Below are 21157 nucleotides of genomic sequence, written 5' to 3'. Positions count from 1 at the left end.
CGATGTTGTTTTTCCCTTGAATCTCCCTCCTTTGCTTGATTTCTCCATTTGTGTCTTGTTTTTGCAGTACTGATCCTTTCCTTCAAGGTTGAGGGCAGCACTGAGAGAGCAGTGCAAATCTGCTGACATCATCCCCCAAGATCCAGTCCGCTTGGTTGAGAGAGGAGGGGGCGAGATACAGAGAGGATGGATAGGAGGGAGGAAGGGAGGGAATCAGGATGTGTGCATCAAGAGAGGATACTGCAGCTCCCTCTCAGAATTTACACACACACACACACACACACATACTGTATATTCAGGATTCTGGATCATGAGGCTCTAAAACACACGCCCACAACAGCAGCATCACTGCTGCACCACAGAGAGAGAGAGACCAGCATTTACTCCCATCTCTCACTCTTTCTCTTCTCTGTCTGTCTCTCACACAAACACACACACACACACTCACACAAAGACAGACACGTGCTGCAGGGAGGATCTGAGTGTTGGGTCGCTGAGCATTCTGGTCCCCCCTCCCCTTCTTCTCCTTTCTCACTCTCTCACTCCCTCTCCCTGTTCACCTTGTCTGTTCCGGCTGTATGGTTTATTGTTGCGTCAGAGCCAAAGAGAGCCAGCGAGAAGCATGCCGGGGGAGAGCTCTCACAGATCTGTTCCCACCGACAACAAGCATCCAGAGCAGGGAGCTGAGGAGACAGGGCTCCCTGGACCAGGTAGGACATCTGGGGTTGGGGGTGGAGAAGGACGAAAGAGGAAGTTAAGCAGGTAGATGTGTTTAAAGAAAGAGACAAGGACATAATTAGAGAAGAGAGGATGAGCATAGTACACAACAAGAAGATATTGTTAAATAGATTGTGGGAGGGGGGAGGGGAGAGTGAGCAGGATAGACGCATGGCAGATATATAGAGGCTACTGGGCTAGTTAAAGTGAAAGAGACTGTTAGGTAAACAGTATTTGCTTGAAACTGCCATGTGACATCATTTCTGTCTGTTGACATGTGCAATTTGAGTAAACTGTGATTCAGTTGCATGTTAGCCTCCTCACTAAACCGCAGGTTGTCTCCCCCTCTGAGCTATAAGCAGCCTCCCTAAAGCCTAAAGCCTCCATCCCTATTAACTAACAATCTGACTGACTTCCAAAAGCTTTGTGTGATTCCTATCTCTCCAGCCCCCATCCTTATCGGATTCCCAGCCCCATCTCCCCCCACCCTAACCCTGGCATCCTCGCCCCTATCCCTCATCCCGCTGCCCCATCTTTAGCCCCGGCGCCACCCCATCTGCATCCACATCTCACAAGCAAATTTGCGAGCTGTAAGCGTAGAGTGGCTCCTCCCTTCACCTAGCCTTAGCAGGGACATGACACAGCAGCATGTCATTTGTCTTGTGTTCCTGTGAGCTTCTGTCACAAATCTTGTCTTTTATTGCTCATGTTGCTGCTGTATTTCTGACGTTGTGAAATCATGAAAAATGAGAATAGGGAGAGAGAGATAGGAGAAGATAATGTTTTGTCAGTGCAGAAGAGTGATTGGGAGGGTCAATTTTTTTTTTAATTTGTCCCCTCTACTACAGTCAGGCAATGATGGTCAGAGTAAGAGTGTCGGCTTTGGGACAAAGTCTTGTGACTACTGTGTCTCTTGCAGTTATTACACACAATTTAGCTTTCATGAGAACAGTATATACTGTTGTAAACGTCTGGCAGTTGTGATGGACAACCTAAATGGCTATTATGGAAACTCCCTGCCTCCTCTCTGCTAGAGATAGTTTACAATGGTTTGCAATTTTGGAAATGTTCCTCCTTTGACTTCATAATTGCGCTAATCTTTTCTTAGGTTTGGAATTATTTTAAGGTTTCTTGGCCTGAATCCTGGGAAGAGAGGGAGGAGAGAGAATTGTCGGATGCTCTAGTTAGCACTTGGTCTTTTGGCGCATACTTGATGAAAGAGGAGAGATTAGAGGATTGATTATGACTAAATAGGTGAGATCTCATGGAGAAAGACAAAGAGGGGCATATGAGACTATTGGGGTGTCTCTTCTTTAAGGCCAAATCCAAGCAGCAGATATAATAGAGGCACCCCTTGCAGACAGGCCAGCGCTGCAGCCTCTGTGACGCAGCTCTAGTCTGCTCAGCTTGCTGCGGCCTGCTCCTCTTACGGCAAGCCGGGTGCTCAATTTCACTGCATCCTCCCAGAGGAGACTTGCAGGCTGGGCCAGGGAGGGGGTAGACATCTACAGATCATTCACAGCAGTGAATCTGCAGCTAAGAGACGGAGACTGACAGTTATGCTAGCGGAAATAATACATGTCATTGGCTCATTCAGCATCCTAGCAAAACAGTAGCTCCAACAGTGTGCAGTTCTACATGTGATTCCAATGCCTAGCATATACGTGAGAACGATACAGTGTTTCTGAATGTGTTTAATATGGTGGTTTTGCTTAATTCTTCTAGTAGTCAAATATCACTGAAACTAGTCCATGCAGGAGGAAAAAATCACGTGTTCTATACCCATTAACCATATTACATATAGCTATACATGTAAGTGTAGAGCAGCAGTTGGCTTTTGTGCATCTTTCTGATTAGTGGAACGTTTTAGTCTTTGTTGCATGACTCAGCTCGCACATAAACACAGCTAGAGCTTATTATTGGGCAGCAATCAGGCAGAGCTGCTAAGTGATGATGATTGCATCTGCCACCAACCACAGGCAGGGCAGGAGAGCAGCGAGGGAGGAGATATACTGTGCAGAGAGAGAGAGAGAGAAAAAGAACATGGAGGCGAGAGAAGGGAGCTAAGAGTCATCACTAAAAGTGAAACAAAGCAGAGGCATATATATATATATACATACACATATATTCATGTTTAAAGGCTGCGGAGAGGCTACGAAAATAGTTTAAAGAGGAATTTTGAGGGAGTGAGACAGAGGACGGGATACAGAACAGAGATTGAATTAGAAAGTGATATCTAGGTTCCTGGCAGAGCAAGTTTGTGTATGTGTGTGAGGGCGTGTGTGTTTGTGGCTGGCACTGAGCTGAGCCACTTGTGTGTTATAATGGCCAATCAGTATGTGGATGGAGGTCACTGTGGCAATGGCCCAGTTAAGAGAGCAAATGAAGGTTCTGTTCCCTCAATTTGTGCTTTAGAGAAAGTGACTGACATGGCATTTAGGGCTATTACCGCGAATGTATAGTTTTGTGTTATGGTAATCAATACAACATAACAAATGAATTAAGGAAGCAGTGGAACTGAAAAAGTAAAGAATACAGTCTTTAATTCCATCTTCTCCCTGCATTTGTTTTCTCTTTATTGCTCATACACAAGAGTCCCTCCACTCACCCCCCCCATTTCTGTGATTCATCCTGTCAGTTCGTCTCAGTGATCTCTCCACTACTGATGACAGTTATGAAGATGATAGCATGGTCTCTAGAAGGACAAGAATACAGGGAACACCATAATTCAATGACAGTTCCTTTTGCTTCTGGCTAATTGTGCAATTGTGCATGTTGATACAGAAAGAGAAAGAGCGACAGAGAAACTTGGAGATGTAAAGTAAGATACTGAAGTGTGTGTAGAGAAGCATTGTTTTCCACTTTCATGTTTTCAGTCCAGCTTTATGGAGAAACAAAACAGGCAGGGTTAATCAGTTTCAAACATTAAAAAATTAAACAACCAAACCAGCCTGCGGAAAGACTCTTGGTGATTGTTTTGGTCTCCAAAGCCATTTCAAGTGTCAGGGTAACACACAGAGGTGAGAGACATTTGGTTAATCTACTGACTGACATTTTGATGACATTTCTGGAGCTGTGTGTGGGAGAAGAAAAGCAAAGTTCAGCTGAAAAGATAATAAGTATATTATTCTACAATAAAGGAGGCTTAGCCTTTCTCATCATTTCTGGTGTGCTTTTTTATTTGTGCTAAGATAATTCAGTCAGCTCGATTGATCTCACTTCTTTGTTAATTCCCTACTACAGTTCAAATTTACCATTCATCTGCCAAGTAGACAGTTTCCTTGATTCAAAATGTTGATTCAACTGCTTCTTCCTTTTAATTTAAAAGTTTTTTTTGTTCCTGTTTTTCAGACATGACTAGACACCCTTCTATTGACTCCAGCCCTAGTGACAGTGGCTCCTCCCCTAGTGACAGTGGCTCCTCCCCTAGTGACAGTGGTTCTAGCCCTTCTCCCAGTACTCCTCAGAAGCTACTCCCAGCATACACCTCTTTATTTGGTCCACGGCTATTTCATGCGACACCTAGCTCCTCTGGTACTCCTAGACCACAACCTGAAGGCTCTGACTATCGCAACAACACAGCTAGACTGTCTGGAAGGTTAGGTGGTCATGGACCATGTGGCCGCCATGTCCCTGTTAAGATGGAGAGAATTAAGGTTTGTGTTTTGTGTGTATCAACATGTTTACAATTTTACATCAGATATGCTTCCAGATACATGTTATTGGTATACTGATATGAACTTTATTATGTATGTATATTGTGTTATTCCCAGGTCTTGACTGGTTCTGAGGTGGAGAGTGACTATCAAGAGCCGCAGACCATTGATGCAAGGGTGGTGATGGGTCAAGAGACACTGCTCAAAACAACAGAGATCCAGAAAAGGAAACCCCTGGTTGAGCCAAGTGGTCAGGCTATCCCTTTGCCAGCTATTCCAAGCTTTTCAGGTCTTCAGTCACAAGCGAAAGAGGCAGAGATGGAAGAGGAAAACCAATTCCAAATCCCTCAAAAACAGCAGGATCAGCAAAAAGACCTTATGCAGCCCCCAACCACACTCCCTTCCCTTTTTCAGAACCCCCTATTCCCTTCCTCCTCCTCCTCCCCAGAGCCAATCACAACAGATGACAGTTTGAAAGACAAAAAGGAAGAGAGTCAAACCCTTTCTCAAGATGAAGTGCCTTCCCTTTCTTTTTCTGAGCTGGCCTGTCCAGTTGCTTTGTCCTTCTCTGAGCCAGCCTATGCTGTTGACCCACTACGAGTGGGTGTGCCCACATCTCTTGACCCTGACCTATACTATACCGCTCCTTCCACCCCAATCAAGATGGGTTCCCGTTCTTTGCACCTTAAGCATCATTCATATCCGGGTTCTCCAGCCAGCCCACTCTCCCCTGGCTCTCCCTCAGACAGCGAGGACCTCTGTTCTCCTCTCACCTCTCCCTCTGGCTCTTACATCACAGCAGAGGGAGGCAGCTGGACCTCCTCTTACACATCTTCCACCTCCCCCTCCACTTCTCCCAACCTGCTCCTCACAGAAGAAGCACAGGAGGCCCCTGCTTGCTTTGTGGGCTCCTTATCAGAGATTGGAGATGAAGTTGGGGAGGAAAAGGGACGAGCAGGTCTAGAACGGGAGGAGGAAAGGGCAGTAGACTTCTGCCTGTACCGTCCTGAGGATTTTGTCATGAATTCACGGATGGGTATAACAGGGACAGTGATCCTTGAGGAGGAAGAGGCTCTAAAAGAGGAAGAGATAAAGATTTCGAGAGAAAGTTGTCGTCCTTGCTGGGTGACTGACGATACATCCCCTCTAAGGAGCAGTAGCAGCCGTAGCAGTGACTCCCAGGAGGATGGGGGAGAGTCTGAGAGCTCACTCTGCCCACTGGAAGAGGCCAGTGCAGGGAGAGCAGAGTACTCTAGACCCATGCAGACAGGCCTGAAATTGCAACTGGAAGCATGTATATCGGAGGGACATTATGGACAGATGGATGACCTCCCAGAACGCTCCACTGCCTTGACTCCTGACACAGAGAGCATGACCATGGCCTCATCTAGCCTCAGCCCTGACTCACCTGTAAGCCCCCTGGATGCCTTCTGTCCTGGAGCCTTTGGTATGTTTGGCCCCAGTTCTTTCATGTTTTCCCAGGCAGCCTGTTCTGATGATATACCAGAGGAGGAAAGGATGATCCCTGCCTCCCTCATCTCCTTTCCCCTCCACACCAGCCTTATCTTTAAGGCAGATTCAATGGAAATCACTCTCTTCCCCACAGAGGACGAGAATGATATAGGAGAAAGTAATGACAGAAATGAAGGAAAGGATGTTAATAATGCTTACGCAGCAGGAGAGGAGGAGGCAGATGTTGAAGATGACGATGATGAAGAGGATGATGATGATTATGAATATGACGATGAGGGTGATGACAATGCTAATAGCGCTGCTGGCGGTGATGACAATGTTGAAAATAATGAAGATGATGACCATGATGAGGCAGATGAGGAAGCTAAGGTAGAGGTGAAAGTGGTAGAAGAGGCGGAAGAGAAGGAAGAAAAAGAGCAGGGAGAGGATGATGATAAGTGTGATCCCAAAGCAGTGGAGGATCCTACAGAAGAGGACAGCTCAGCATCCTTCCTTCATTCACTTTCAGAGACATCCATCAATGAGGGGCTGGACGAATCCTTCTGTTTCCAAGACGATACAGATGACTCATTAGATTCTGCCTCCTATAATGGGGAGGAGGACGAACGTCTATACAGCACTGAGAGGCATGCACAATCACTAGAACCCACACCAATAGATGCACTTGATCTATCTGAAGTCCAAACAGAACCGGAACAGGGGTCTACCACTGGAACAGGTCAAACTGAACCTTTGCACACACAACTGAGCACAGACAAACGTGTGGATATAGAACCCAAACCTCTGGATGAGCCTACACCCCTTAAACGGCAGTCCGACCCTGAACTGAATTGTACCAGAATAGGTCAAACTGAACCTTTGCACACACAACTGAGCACAGACAAACGTGTGGATATAGAACCCAAACCTCTGGATGAGCCTACACCCCTTAAACGGCAGTCCGACCCTGAACTGAATTCTACCAGAATAGGTCAAACTGAACCTTTGCACACACAACTGAGCACAGACAAACGTGTGGATATAGAACCCAAACCTCTGGATGAGCCTACACCCCTTAAACGGCAGTCCGACCCTGAACTGAATTCTACCAGAATAGGTCAAACGACACCTTTGCACATACAAGTGAGCACAGACAAGCCTGTGGATCCCCAGAAACTATCCGGTCCTTCAGAAGCCATCTCTTGTCAACCAGAGTCATCCAGCAACCTGGATGGGAGTGGGATGATGGCTATCTCTGGTTCCTCCGACCCTTTTGAACAGCCTAAAAACCGCACTCATTTTAACCCGTCCACCACTCCTGTTGTCTTTCGTGGTCCACCTGATCCTATTTCTAAATTGCAGACCTCTCCTCTTTCGGAGATGACAGACCTTAATAGTTCAGTTCTTCAAAAAGAATTGGCTGAGGAAAATCCCCAGATGAAAGATGATGATTTGCAAGAGAGCAATGATTATTCAGCAGAGGAACCCACAGAAGAACCAGAAAGAGACTCTTTCAAATTGCTCATCAAGCCTCGTCATTATCAGGCAGAAAGCCACAGGGCTGTTGGGGCAAGTAGAGTTGTATTATCAAAGTCTTTCTCCAATAAATCGGATGTGATTGGAGGGGCTGAGGCAATATGTAGGGCCAGTATTCACAAGGAGTCTGAAATTGAGCTTGACCAGAGGAATGGGAATGCCTCAGCTGAGTCTATGAGTGTGGATTGTCGAAGCATTGATTCTGCCACCAATGACTTGAATAAAGGTGTTCTTCTTCTCTCCTGCCCAAAAGACCCTAGTCCCAACCCCAGTAATATCCCTGTTTCTGCTTCTTCAGAGGTCATCTCAGAGCTTGCTGACAATCTGGCCCTGACCCCTGGAGACTCTGCCCAGGAGAACTTGAGAGAAAATACTCTGAGTACAGATGAGGGGGTGCTGGGAGCTGTTGGATCCCCACATTCACCCCTTGCCATCTCACCCAAAAGGGAAAACTCAGAAACAGACAGCATGGGTGGGAGCAGGGAGATGCATCCTGGAGCTGGGGCATGGTGCCATGACAGGATGGGGCTGGGGTTCAGTCTAGGATTAGGATCAAGGGCTGAGTTTGCTGTCTGGGGAGCAGGGGAGTCTCTCTCCCTATCTCTGGGGAAGAGGTATGAGTTAGAGACAGAGGGTCTGCTCATGTGTGACACACAGGGCCAAAGCACACAAATGGCCGTGGTTCCCAACATGAGCAGTGAAGTGTGTGAAAATTATGACAATGTTCTGCGTTCTGTTCTGGATGAGGAAGACAACAACAGTCTGTGTGGAAAGAGGGACCGGATGGCGGATGAAGAATTGGTAGGTGAGGGAGCTTCTGAATCCAACTTGGCTAGCTGGAAGTCCATTGAGGAGATCTCAGAAGCAGGCGGAGGGGAGGATGGAAGCTCCAGATTCCCAGAGGATGATGTCAGTAATCTAAATCCAAACAATGATGGAGATAACACTCACACACAAATACAAAACACTTGGCAGAACTCTAACAATAACAATGACTCTGCTTTTGACTCCTTAGAAGTAGCCATATGTGGAAGTCTGAATGCTCTATCAGAGGAAGTGAGACCCCAGAGTGTGAGTTTTAGTGTTACAGACTCTGTGTCTAATATTCCACTTGAAGAGATGCCACCTCAGGTTTCTGACACAATTCCTGACGAAGGGAAACACAAAGACAGCTCCATATACCAGGCATCAGACACAACACAGGCACCATCCTCAAAGAAAGGTGCCTGTGGCATCTCTGTGCCATTAGTTGAAACTCACCTGGACAAAGCTGTAACAAACCAGCATCTCAGTTCACCAGATAAAGCCAGATCCAGATATCATACTAGTCTAGAATGTCAGACAATCACTCCAGAGAGTAATACAGCATTTTCTTTGCTACACGGATCCTTTGGTTCCTTTACTCCTAAATGTAAATCAAATGAATCCAGACCAAGTAGAACTTCTCAAGACAAGTTGGAAAATACTGGTTCTCAGTCAAAACCTGAGATGGCGGAGCGTCAGACTGAAGGCCAAAGAAAAGATGATGTCAATCATGTGACTGACAGACTTGTTGATGAACCAAAGACTAAAGATGCCTTCAGAGGACAGCAGTGTGTTGGAAGTAACTCAGGGCAAGATGATGAGGAAGAAAAAGTGGAAGAGAAAGCAAAAAAGACAGGTGTGGAGAAAGATAAGAAGAACAAAAATGAAAGGAAAACCTCAGATGCACAGAATAGCCAAGAGCACTATGTGTGTCACATCCCTAAAGGGGAACTTTGCACAGATAAACCAATTGCTGCTAAGAAAGTGAGGAGAGGGAAACAGAACAAACACAGGGCATCCCAAACAGGCAGTCATACTGACTGTAGCCCTGAAACTGTTGATGATCCAAAGAAACCTTCTGTTCCATTAAATCTCACAGCAGATGGATGGACAAAAGGGATCACAGACAATTCTAAAACGAAGACAGGTAGAAAGGCAAACCACAAATCGTCGTCGTCGGACTGTGAACAGAGGACATCTGGGACAGATAAGGCTGCATTTCAGTCACAGATACAGGGGGATAACGGTCCCAGTCCTGAAGACAAAAGTCCTAGCCATGGATACTGCAAATCTCCCACACATACCCCAGACAACCTCAATGTTGTGTTGGCAATGAACCAAGAATTACATCAGAAACAGGAACTGCTTGATAACAGACCACTATCTGATAGTCAGAGTGGACTCACAGTGGATATTAATGATAACAACATAGATACTGGCCACAGCCCACCCTCCCATGATACCATATCATACTCTCTGACTCCACTGTCTTCCTCACCACCTCCTATTTCCTCCTCCTCTCCTCTACCATGTGCCTCAACAGAGCCAGATGATGATCTTCCCACACCTGTGCAGGAATCCCAACCTGTCCTCTCAGCCCAGCAACAGCCCTCTCTGTCCATATGCCACACCCCACCTACACTTTGCTCTACCTCCCCCACAACACAAAAAGCCCCTGATTCCCAATTTCTTCCTAACAACAACCTCCAAGAGATGAGTGTTGTCTTTTCTGCATCAACTACATCTACCACAAGTGTCTCTTCGCCCTCATTCTCCACTGCCACACTTTTAAGCCTGTCCCAGCCTACCCAGGAGTCGTCTTCACCTGCGCCTGGGACTCAACATTCAGCATGTTTTCCAGACTCTATTTCCCGTCCCCAGTCTCAGCCTAATCTGAACATCCAGCCTTACAAACAAATCAAGCAAGGTTGCACATGGAGCATACAAGACAGGTGCAGAGGTGAGTGTCGAAATATGGCTTAGATTTAAAGCACAGTACAATACATGTTGAGGAGTAGCTTATCCTTTGTTGTTACAGTCTGTTCTGGCAACAGTGAAAAAGTGCTTTACAAGTTGGGATTGTAATGAAAAAGGAAAATGGCCACTATATTCCCCTGGTCTGTGGGTTTTAAGCAATAAACAAAAGAATAGCAAGTTTTTAAAGTCAAATGTGTACTTCCTAATACAAATATGATCGATTAATGTGTACTCTGAAAGGTCCCAGTTTGGCTGAGGAGGAGACAGACAGTGATGATGATGGTGGACTGCCTCGACGTGGCCACAGATCCCAGGCCAGAGCAGTGGCAGGAAACAGAAATGGAGCCATGCAGAGCGAGTCTGGTCCATCCAATCAGCGGGAAATACAACCTTTCTCTGCTCACCAAATGTCCAAGATTGCAGAAGAGATCGACCTTTCCTTCAAAAACAATTGTGAGTTGTTTCTGACCTCATATTGGAAATAAGATTCAACATCAGGAATCACCTTCTCTCCACCCTTGTGTCTTTTGACACTATCTCTAATCCTACAATATCACCATTATTATATAGCAATATTACTACAATAAACCCACAACTGCTGTTGTTGTTTTTACATTTACATGTGTTTGAATATAAATTGACAATATATGACAGAATAGATTAAAGTGTTACGACAGACGATATCACAAGAGACGTAAATTCTCTGCCCTGTTGTTGCCAATAACACGTTGCAAATAATAAAAAAAACAATCACATAGTATGGAGATACCATATGATTACATGTATTTTTCGTGGGGTAATTTAATTCCCTGACGTTGATTAGATGAGTTTGGGGATTTTTTTTAATGAATGCTCCTCATCAGCTTTGCACTAATGAGATACACTTATGCTCTCATGACTTCTTTTATGGTGATTAGTTTCTATGGCAATAAGGATAAGATACCCTTCACTTACATGTACTGGAATGTGTGTTGAATATACGCTTGTGTAGGCTCCATATTGGCTTCCTGTAATGAGTCTGAGAGCGAGGCGTCAGTGCCTGAGCTAGAGGAGCCAGAGCCACTGAGACCATCAGAGCCCCAGGTGAGTCGGCTCCTGCTGCTTTATTAGAAACCATCTTTTCCTCTTCTGAGGTTCCTATATCTTGTTATAACACAATTTTAACACTTAGAACACATAATACTTCATGACATGTGATATTGGGACTACATTGAGATTATGTTGAGAAATATAACCTTTTTTCAGATTCCAATCTAAATCGGGGAAGCCTAAAAACTAAAACGCATGTTATGTGAAGATCTTGATGTGACAAATTAGAATTACAGCTGGGGAGAGCAGCTGGTGTATAGGCAATTGTAGTTAGTTGATACATTTATATTTTTTTATGTTTTAAGCAAATTGCAGTTACTGATGTTGCTATAAACATAAAATGCATTGCTTCCTGTGTGTGCAAGAGAAAACAAAACTGTCTGACATCAACAAAATAGCCGTGAAATCCTAACTGGATATAAGATGAGTCACATTTGGTGATATTAGCAGAATTGACAAATGGAAAAGATTATTATAGTAAAGTATCTGATATTTGTTCTTTCTTTCAGTCTATCTCCTTTCCAGATGAAGGGCTAAACAGACCAAAACAGAGTCGCAGCGAGAAGAAGGCCCGCAAGGTCAGACTATTGGCTGAATAAAAATAAATGAATAAATCAAGTGGAGTGTAAATGACACCAGTATTTATTTTTTGTTATTTTGTCTTTATTCCTGACTATCTCTGCTGCTGTATGTGTTGTGTAGGCCATGTCTAAACTTGGTCTGAAGCCGGTCCATGGTGTGACCAGAATCACCATTAGGAAGTCCAAGAGTATCTTGTTTGTCATCAGCAGACCAGATGTGTTCAAAAGCCCCGCATCAGACATTTACATTGTATTTGGAGAGGCAAAGGTAAGTCTTTCTTTCTTTCTTAGTTATTCAAGCTTCAGCACATGTATTGTATTGCCTCTCAACCTCTCCTTTCCTGTCAGATTGAGGACCTATCTCAGCAGGCTCACAAAGCGGCTGCAGAGAAATTCAAGGTGCCTGTGACCTCTTCTCCCTTGGCCCCACCTGTCCCACCCAGCCTCACCATCAAGGAAGAGAGTGAAGAGGAGGAGGAAGAGGTACTTATTGTCTAAACTATTGTTTCTGAATACCAAATCAATGGTATACCAATATCAAAGTAATGTCAGTATGTTGTAGCGTTCTGTAAAATCTTTTATTCTGTTGTTAACTTTATATCTCTCTTTTTTTCTTTGTTATACATCAGGTGGATGAGGGAGGTCTTGAGCAGAGGGATATCGAGCTGGTGATGGCTCAGGCCAATGTGTCACGAGCCAAGGCCGTCCGGGCACTGAAACACAACAAGAATGACATTGTGAATGCTATCATGGTGAGGAAGAAGGAGGGGGAAGGAGGTAGTGAGAGAGGAAGAGGGTAGAGGGAGGGCTGATGGTGAACAAAGTGATGAGTCATAGCCAGTGGGCGGGGACTGTATAGAGTAGATAGAGGGGGGGGGACAAAGAGGACACAGATGACAAGTAGAGATTATCCCCAGTAACTGAGCAACCTTTACAGTTCTGTGGGTCATCAGTGCAATGTGATGCCCACCAGGTGGCAGCAACAGCTCACACTGAGAGAACTTAGCTGTTTTAGTGACGCAGTTGATTTTTTTGTTGTTGATGGGGTGCAAAGCAAGATGGAGCAGCCTTTAGATCACTAGCAAAAGTTGCCTGAGTAAAAACAGAGCCTGTCATACTAGTCATCCCAGTCAATTGTATTTATTTATGTAGTGTGACATCAAGAGTGACTTCAATCTTCATTTCAATTATGGGAAGACTGTTTTGTATTCTGATTTAATGAAGGAAAATCAGTTGTAATAGTTTTGTATTCAACTGAATTTGATTTATTCACAATGACTATTTTCACTGTTTGATTGTACCATTCTTCTTTGTATCTCTTTTCTCTTTCTGTCTCTTCTGTCTCGCTCTCCTTCTTCCATTTAGGAGCTGACCATGTGAGTGGTGAGGATGATTTGACTCCTGACCCCCTCCTCCAGCCTATAAAGCCTATACGCCACTGACTCTTCTGTATCGCTGCTACTGTATGTTGCATCCCCAATATCTGCTAAATAAAGTCTGTTCCAACGTGGACCGTGACTGCATTGTAAGGTTGATTTTACTGAGAGATCGCAGATGGTTCAGTGTTGGTTGTTCTAAAATGAGGATACTTCCAATTCACCTCAGATTGGAACCTGCTATCACCCAAATTAAGCAACAACAATATAGTTAGATAAAAAGTTAAGTTTTGTTATGCTGATTTTTAGAGTTAACAAGCCTATATTTGCATGAGCAAATAAAAAACACACAAAATGCTTATTTTTCATCCACATTTCAAAGTCTTCAGGTGATTATCTATTTGGTCTGAATTGATTTTTAATGTGAAAGGCTGTTATATCATCACAGGCTGTTCATGTAGCAGATGCCAAGGTCCGGGTGAAATGGGGGAAAGCACTATTTCTGGTAATGGCTTTTTAACCAAAACATTGCAAGTATGCTGCTCTGTAAGATTATACAATGATTGTTTTAATGTTTTGCAATAGCAGTCTGCAGATATCGAAGAAATACTTTGCCCTGCTAAATTGTTTTTTGGACCCAGGAGATTTATGCAAGTCTCACAATTATTCAGACCTTTAATACCAACCTCGAAAAAAAACTGTTTGCAACTAACATTGCAACTAAAATGTTCCTATATTATTCATACTCCATAGACTCACACTTCAAAATACCAGACTCAGATGTGACATTTAAAAAAAAAGAAATATGTCATTATGAAATTAAACTAATTTTGTTCTCTTTCTCACTCTCTTATAATGTCACACAATTCAGATGACACAAGCGTGCCCAGACAGATGCCAAATGCATTTCTGACAATCTATCAACTTTATTGTACAAAACTTATTAGAATACAAAACACACACTCGAGACTGCAGGGTTCTGCTTTGACAAGTTGTGGCAATAACACAAACACATACCAAGAATGTTGATTTATCAGCTTTAAATTATATGCAATGAAATGTAAACGCGTAAAGCCTGTCCCTTTGACTGACTTAGCTACCATTTCCCCTCAAATACAGATGTGAGGCTATGATGTATTTCAGTGCGTGAAAATATGAAAGTATTGGCATTAATGAATAAAATACTGTCACAGGCAATGTAAATAACCAAATGAACAATCCAAATGGTCACTGGAAATGTTTTGTTAGCAAAGTCAAACAGTAGTGCTTCTTTTATTCTAAACACTATGGCGTAAACGGGTCCATAAAAAACAGGACATGGACCTCAAACCAGAGTGCATTTCATCATTCAAAATCAATACAAGATGGTAGAATGGATCTCTACTAGGCAGGGAGTGGTGCTCTCCTGAGTATTCTTCATAGCAGTGCAGGCAGATAACTTCAGACTGTCCAGTCAAGTGTTGGGGATCTACACATCATTAGGTGGTGGTCTTAGCTGGGAGGACGTTGTTCTCAAAGTGTCCCTGGTTAGTGATATTCCCAGCGGGGAAGTACCGAGCCACCACGAAGGAAGACCCGTCTGATGCAGTGGCCTTACCGACACCCAGCTTATTACTGCTCTTCCACACCATCGCTGTGAAATGGCCTATAGGTGGTGAGTGAAATGAGAAAGAAAAAATAGAAAGAAATTAAAGGCAGAAAGAGCAGGGTGAAAAAACAGACTTGTTATGACACATTCAAAGCTGAGTGCAGTTCCTCCAAATATTTACAGATGAAGGAATCTTGATTTCCTGTCTCACTCATCAGTCCCAAACCTCCCTGCATACTTCATTCCTTTCTATCTCTTATACTTTATATGATCAGTGTGAATTATGATCAGCTCCTAAGCGATCTCCTTTATGTGTGATTAAGTTAAACAGACTCATGCACACTTGAGTCTGAGGCTATTGGGAAACCATCTGGAGGAATTAGGCCAGACTGGAAATGTTGTGTGGGCGGAAAAGTGATACATTGGACTGTGGTTTCTCCATGGCTGGTCACTGTGAGTCACACAGTCACACACTGGCTGAGGTGTGACATCAGCGGGGGGATAACAAAATCTGTGCCCAAGCCTGGGTAAACATGACACAGAGACAGAGAAACTGACAAGGAGTTCACAGAAAATGACAAAGAGAAACAAAACAAGAAATGATACATTGAGATGAATGCAGTGAAGAAAAAAACAGGAGGAGAAACATATGAGAAGGGAAGTGTTTGATTTAATGTTTCAGGGCACAAGATTTTAGTTTTACATATGGTGATACACAAAACGGATGTTTGAAGATTTTAATAATATTACATTTTCCTTTTGTATGTGATGAGCAAAATTCTCATTATTTCAGGACTTCTACGAATGATTATTTTTCCTTTATTAGTCTCTTGATTAATATCTGGGATATTAAGTGTTATTTAAATTGCTTGTTTCAGTCCAAAACACATTGATATTCACATTTTTGTTTTTCTTAAAAATTAACAATGGCTTATTAATTTTCTGCCAATCAACGAATCAACTCATTTTTTTCAGGTTTCATTTTTTTTTTTTTTTTTATGATTTTGATTGTTGTATATACTGTATATAAATATTGGAAAAGTTGTAATGATTATTTATGATTATCCTAGCATATAATGTAATTCTGGCCAATTTGTTGTTATTGAGGGGGTTTGCCACTGACTGAAATATGAAAAGAAGTGAGAGAAATCTCACCAGTGGCAGAGGAGAATCCAGGGCGGTTGAAGTTGTACTGTTTCACTTCGTCATACCAGCGGTCTGCAACATCCTTACCTGCACATGCACAGAACAAAGTGTAACCTCATCTTCAAGGACAATCAAATCGGTTTTATGTTGTACATATTGATCAGAATGGGAGCAATATAAGAAGACCCTTGAACTACAAATCTTCTTTGAGCACATGTTGTTTACGATGCTGAACTTTCTGTCACCCAGTGCTGCACTTTATTGCTGCACTGTAGGAGATGTTTTATGAATCACACCGTCCTGCGCTGACATATTTCTGCAGTGAGTCATGGTGTCTGAGCTCTCAAACACTCTGCGAAGTGGAGGGGAAATAGATCCCAGCTGTTCACTTTCAGGGTAGGACAGTCTGCTTGAAGCCCCATAGACTAAACCTTTGGGCCTGAATGGAGGGATGTGTATCTCAGGAGGACATATACCAAATCATTCAGTTTTATGAATAGAATATTGCGTATATATATATATAATCTGATTGGTGTGTACCTGATTGGTCATAGGAGGCCCATGCAAGGTTCTCTCCACAGCTCCCTCTACTGGACTCCACACTGTGTTTCAGGATCCGTGTACTGGCCAGACTTTCAGCATAACTGTAGACCAGGACAAAGAAAGTTGTGAATATTATTATTTATTTTTTTTCCAGTTTTGAATCCTGCAACACAATCCACCTCTATACTGGAAAGATAGCCACAATGTGTGGCATACACTTTAAAGCAGGCCATTTCTTGAGATTTAGGCTTTCTAGAAGTCTCCGTTTTTGAAAGCTTGCTGCATTGTGTCGTCTTCCACACCTGAAAAGTAAACAGTGAAACATCCATACCTCAGGTGTTTTATCTAGTGTAAAAATGCTTAACAGGCACAGAAACCAATTCCTAGTCTAAACAATCTCTTTTGGTAAATGGGTTGATGTTATTACTGCAAAGATCATCTGGGGCTTACACAATATGTCCATAAAGTTCAATCTGTTTTATCAACACAGTGTTAATGCGGTGACATCATTTACTCCAATTTATAATCGCTGCCGTTACTGCAGGGACAAGGTTCAACACCTGGGCCTGGTGGTAACTTATTCATGTCTCTATTTAAAAGACTGTAATGACAATTACGTGACTCCCATGAGACTCTCACAACATGGTGTGGATAAACCACACATGCTCCTCATCACAAGATGGAAAGACAAACGCCAGCTCTTCAAACACATGTTCAGTGAGCTTTTTTTTACTTATTTAGTTTTTTAATCTGCAAATTATCCCCAAGACATGCAGCTGTAAATGAGCGAATGCTGCTCCTGAGTAGGGGGGGACACGGTAATGATTGCGTCATTTTGGTAAGTGCCTTTACAAATGTCAATTGACGCACACAAATCAAGTCCCAGTGAACTTGCTGCGCTTTAAATGATAGATTATCTCCAAACGCAAAATTTTTACCATCATGGTTATAAACAGCACATACAGGTGTGGACTGTTTTATCACTTTCTCTTCTTTTATGATACAACATATTAAAATCAATTGAGGAATACATTCTTCTTTTCCAAACATTATATAGTGCTTTTAATGTACGTTGCCAAATCAGATATCATAAAATGAAAGGTTGTTTAGCAGATTAATGTAGCTATTGCACCATCAACTTGAGGAAATGGACTGGAAGTCTATTATCCAAGACAGATAGTTGTCTCTATCTTTCCTGACAGCACTGATGAAGTTTGCATTTACTCAACACAATTAATTGTCAACATAACCCGTAACAAACCAGAGTCCTTAATATCATATTTATATTTTGTAGTTATTTCATTTGAAAGGCTGGAACTGTCACTGTTATCCAGAGCAGGTTAACAATGACTGGTATGAGTAGAGATGCTAATAAGGTTTCTAATTTGATCTGTGTGTGCATCAACCCACCGGGTAGCCTCGCTGCTTAACTTGCTGCTCAGCTTCATTGGAGGAGCCTGGTGCTTCCTCCTGAACTCATTATGGCATCGCAGCACCTCCTCAGCAAACTGCTTCGAGGCTGACACACAGGGAGGAGAGAGGCAATAAGGGGTTAGGCAGCAAGAGAGAGCAATCTGACAAAGGAGAAGGGATGATGCAACATGACGATTCATGCATGGCTGCAGAATACAAACTCGAGCTGAAGTGTGAGTTCATCACCTGAAGTCTGAATGACCTCAGAGTACAAGACATGACAGATGATGGAGTAGAAAACGTCATCCACATCACCCCCCGCTGCCCGGTGCCTATCACTCACTGGCCTTTTCATGAGTCCCACAATCTCTCGAGTGCCCACACAATAGGCACATTGAAATAGCCACACACACACACACGCACACACACACACACACACACACACGCACACACACATATACACAGACAATACAAATACTAATGCTGCCTAACAGCCAGCATCTACTCAGCATGCTGCAAGAAAAATGTTAACTAAGTATCAGTAAAAGCCATTTTGAAATCTTATTGCAAGCACCGTTAAAGATGAAACAAGTTAGTAATTTCTTTTACTGTTTAGTATTTGTTCTGTCCTACTTTTCAAAGATAGCAAAGCTCACAAACACATGCAGTAAACAAGCAAGCCCACACATGCCCACACACAGTTTCATGGGGCCAAAGTTCTAACTCAGGCCAAATTGATAGAATCAGAGTTGATATCCTTAGGGTGCAGTTTTCACTTACCTGATTTTCCCATGGTACTGACGCAGGAAGCCTTCAGTAAGATAGCTAACAGGCTTAGCACTGAACAGCCTCTCCCCTATCTTGTTTTCTGCTCTTGCTCTCTTCCTCTCTGCCTCTTTCTCTGTTGCTTGCTCCCTTTCTCTCTCTTCCTGTATTGCTGTCTATCTAACGCTGATGTTTTGAAACAGCTGCTAATACCTTTATTTCGGGGCCTTCCTTCAATTCCTGTCTCATTCCACTTTGAACGTACAGCAGTTGTGTCGAAGTTCCTCTTCAGCTATTAATCTGGGTGTAGAAATCATTATGTAACATGCTTCTTCCTCAAATTTTGCTTCACTAAACCTCTCTCAAAGCCACACACACACACTACTTTCTGCATGCCCTATCATTATGGCTCAGAGGAGCACACACCCACTTCATGTCTTTACATTCCCACGAATGAAAGGGGAGCCCCTGCAGACGTTGGTGACATCATCTCTGTGAGACACATGCCCATATATGGCTCTGAGATTCTTGTCTTCTGTAACTTGGTAGCCATGGACAAGAGAATGTTACTCCTAGCAGCCGTAACCACAGTGGCTTTTCTCACACTCCACACTGTCATGATGCAGCATTGTACAGTGTAACCTTAGGACAATAGCAAACTTTGACGTGGGCCACATTGTGATACTCACCGTCATTTCTGAACTGAAAGCTCACTATTTGTTCACTTTTACTAATGCTGATATCAAGGTGCTTCAGTCTTTAACAAAAACATATTAGAAGACTTTCCACCGCCATCCTTTAGTTTCTCCAGTAACTTCTGGATCAATAAGTTCCCCCTAACACAGCCAATGGTAAAACAAGTGATCCCTTAACCTCAACCGGAATGAAAAAGCAATGATTGAACAATTTGCCTACTCTAGTTGACACAGGGAGAGGCAGAATCTCCATTCAGCATGCTGCAGAACAGGTTTCCACCATTTGTTTTGTCTGTATGAGGTATGCTTCCTTCTGTGCCTTAATGGTATTTCTGAACTGGCATATCTATCATAAATAAAAAAAAGAAGACACCTGCTCTAACAAAGGCTGGAATGGTGCAACCAAACCTAAAATGAATTACCTCATGTTTTACTGTACATCTCATAACTCAGCTTTTGAAATTGTCTCTCCACTTTTTGTATAGGCTACAGCTTGTCGAGAATGAACACTTTAGAAAAATGCCCCTCTTACACCCTCTAAAATCAATGAGACGTCATTGTGTCAGCACCAAGTGTTGTGATGAAACTGCTTAATGTGTAATAGTGGAATGCTGAGCTTGATTGTTAATCTCCCAGTTGTGAATGTGAGTCTATCAACACTTTGTTAGGCTTGAATAAATGAAGGTCAATGAACACACAGTTACGTTGTGATTTTGTAGCTATGGTAGCATAGTCTAGCGCCATCATTTGTTCAAAATCTCAATACTTTCATTTATAATAATATACCAGAGTTACATCCTCAGCTTTACTTTGCTAACATACTAAACTAACATTCATCCTTATAATGTTATTGTGGGCATTTTGCCATGCTAACATTAGCATGGTTCAAAGTTCATATGTTTAGCCTCACAGAAGCGCTAGCACGGTGGTTAACTCTTGGTCTTATACTCCCTTGCCACATTTTGTAATGTTACTGTCTTGGAAACTGTTGCATAAATTCATGCTGTTTATGCAAGAAGTTATAATTCCAATAGTTTGCAATATATGCGTCAGCTTTAAAAGAGGTCTAACAATCATCATTTTTTTACATGTGATTTCTTTAGTCATTGCACTACAGCACCACAGTATAAAGATAAGGAAAAGTCTAAAAAAAATGATATATGAAGAAATTTGCCAACATTGATGGAAGACTGTTTTTTTAAAGTTTTTTAATCAAATTATGTAATTATTTCTTGTTATCGGTGGACAAAGAAAATGTACCCAGAGATTCTGAGATGTCTTTCTAGTCATCGGCCCACATACACATTTCCTGAACATACAGTATTCGTATTGTAAATATATTAGTAGCGTGTTCTGTCTATGTATCTTACTGCACTAATTATTAGTTTAAAAGGAACTCTCCCTTCCCTTCATCTGCTATTTTTTGGCAGATGTCCAACCTACAACAAGAAGTTTTTTCTGTGATTCAAAAAGACTATTAATGTATCATCATTTAAAAGTATAACATTGGGTACAATGGGAGTGTGTGTGTGTGTGTGTGTTTGTGAAGTTGTTTTACCCGTCTTGTGGGGACATCTAATTACACAGTGAGATTGTGGGGACTCGCCCTTTTTATTAAATAATGGGGACATCCCCATTACAAAAATCATTATATTTTAGGGTGAAAACTTGGTTACGGTTAGGGTCAGGGTTAGCGGTTATGGTTAGGGTTAGTCTCCAGAAAATGAATGTAAGTCAATGTAATGTCACAAAAAATCACAAGTGTGTTTGTATGTGTGTGTGTGTGTGTGTGCGTCACTCTGGATTAAAAAGACTTCAC

The 21157-nt window shown here is 42.7% G+C and overlaps 1 protein-coding gene across 3 annotated transcripts; it reads right to left on the bottom strand.

Moving 5' to 3' along the window:
* Positions 1 to 14071: 14071 nt before the first annotated feature.
* Positions 14072 to 19087, bottom strand: glipr2l (GLI pathogenesis-related 2, like). Of its 3 annotated transcripts, none has more exons than XM_076109499.1 (5): positions 18659 to 19085; positions 17876 to 17984; positions 16463 to 16566; positions 15932 to 16009; positions 14072 to 14833 (listed from the first exon to the last, which is right to left on the bottom strand). In XM_076109499.1, the coding sequence occupies exons 1-5, from the start codon at positions 18669 to 18671 to the stop codon at positions 14667 to 14669; spliced, it is 471 nt and encodes a 156-aa protein (XP_075965614.1). In that variant the 5' UTR covers positions 18672 to 19085; the 3' UTR covers positions 14072 to 14666. The 3 variants fall into 3 exon arrangements, with proteins under 3 accessions (XP_075965614.1, XP_075965616.1, XP_075965615.1); XM_076109501.1 differs by having other exon boundaries at positions 18857 to 19084; XM_076109500.1 differs by lacking the exon at positions 14072 to 14833 and adding an exon at positions 14844 to 15329 and having other exon boundaries at positions 18659 to 19087.
* Between the last annotated feature and the right edge of the window lie 2070 nt (positions 19088 to 21157).

The sequence above is a fragment of the Anarhichas minor genome, unplaced genomic scaffold (assembly GCF_050575085.1).
Source record: "Anarhichas minor isolate MPS153535 unplaced genomic scaffold, ASM5057508v1 ptg000041l, whole genome shotgun sequence".
NCBI classification, from domain to species: domain Eukaryota; kingdom Metazoa; phylum Chordata; class Actinopteri; order Perciformes; family Anarhichadidae; genus Anarhichas; species Anarhichas minor.
Note: the sequence above shows the minus strand (reverse complement) of the source record. Positions and strands in the feature narration are given on the sequence as shown.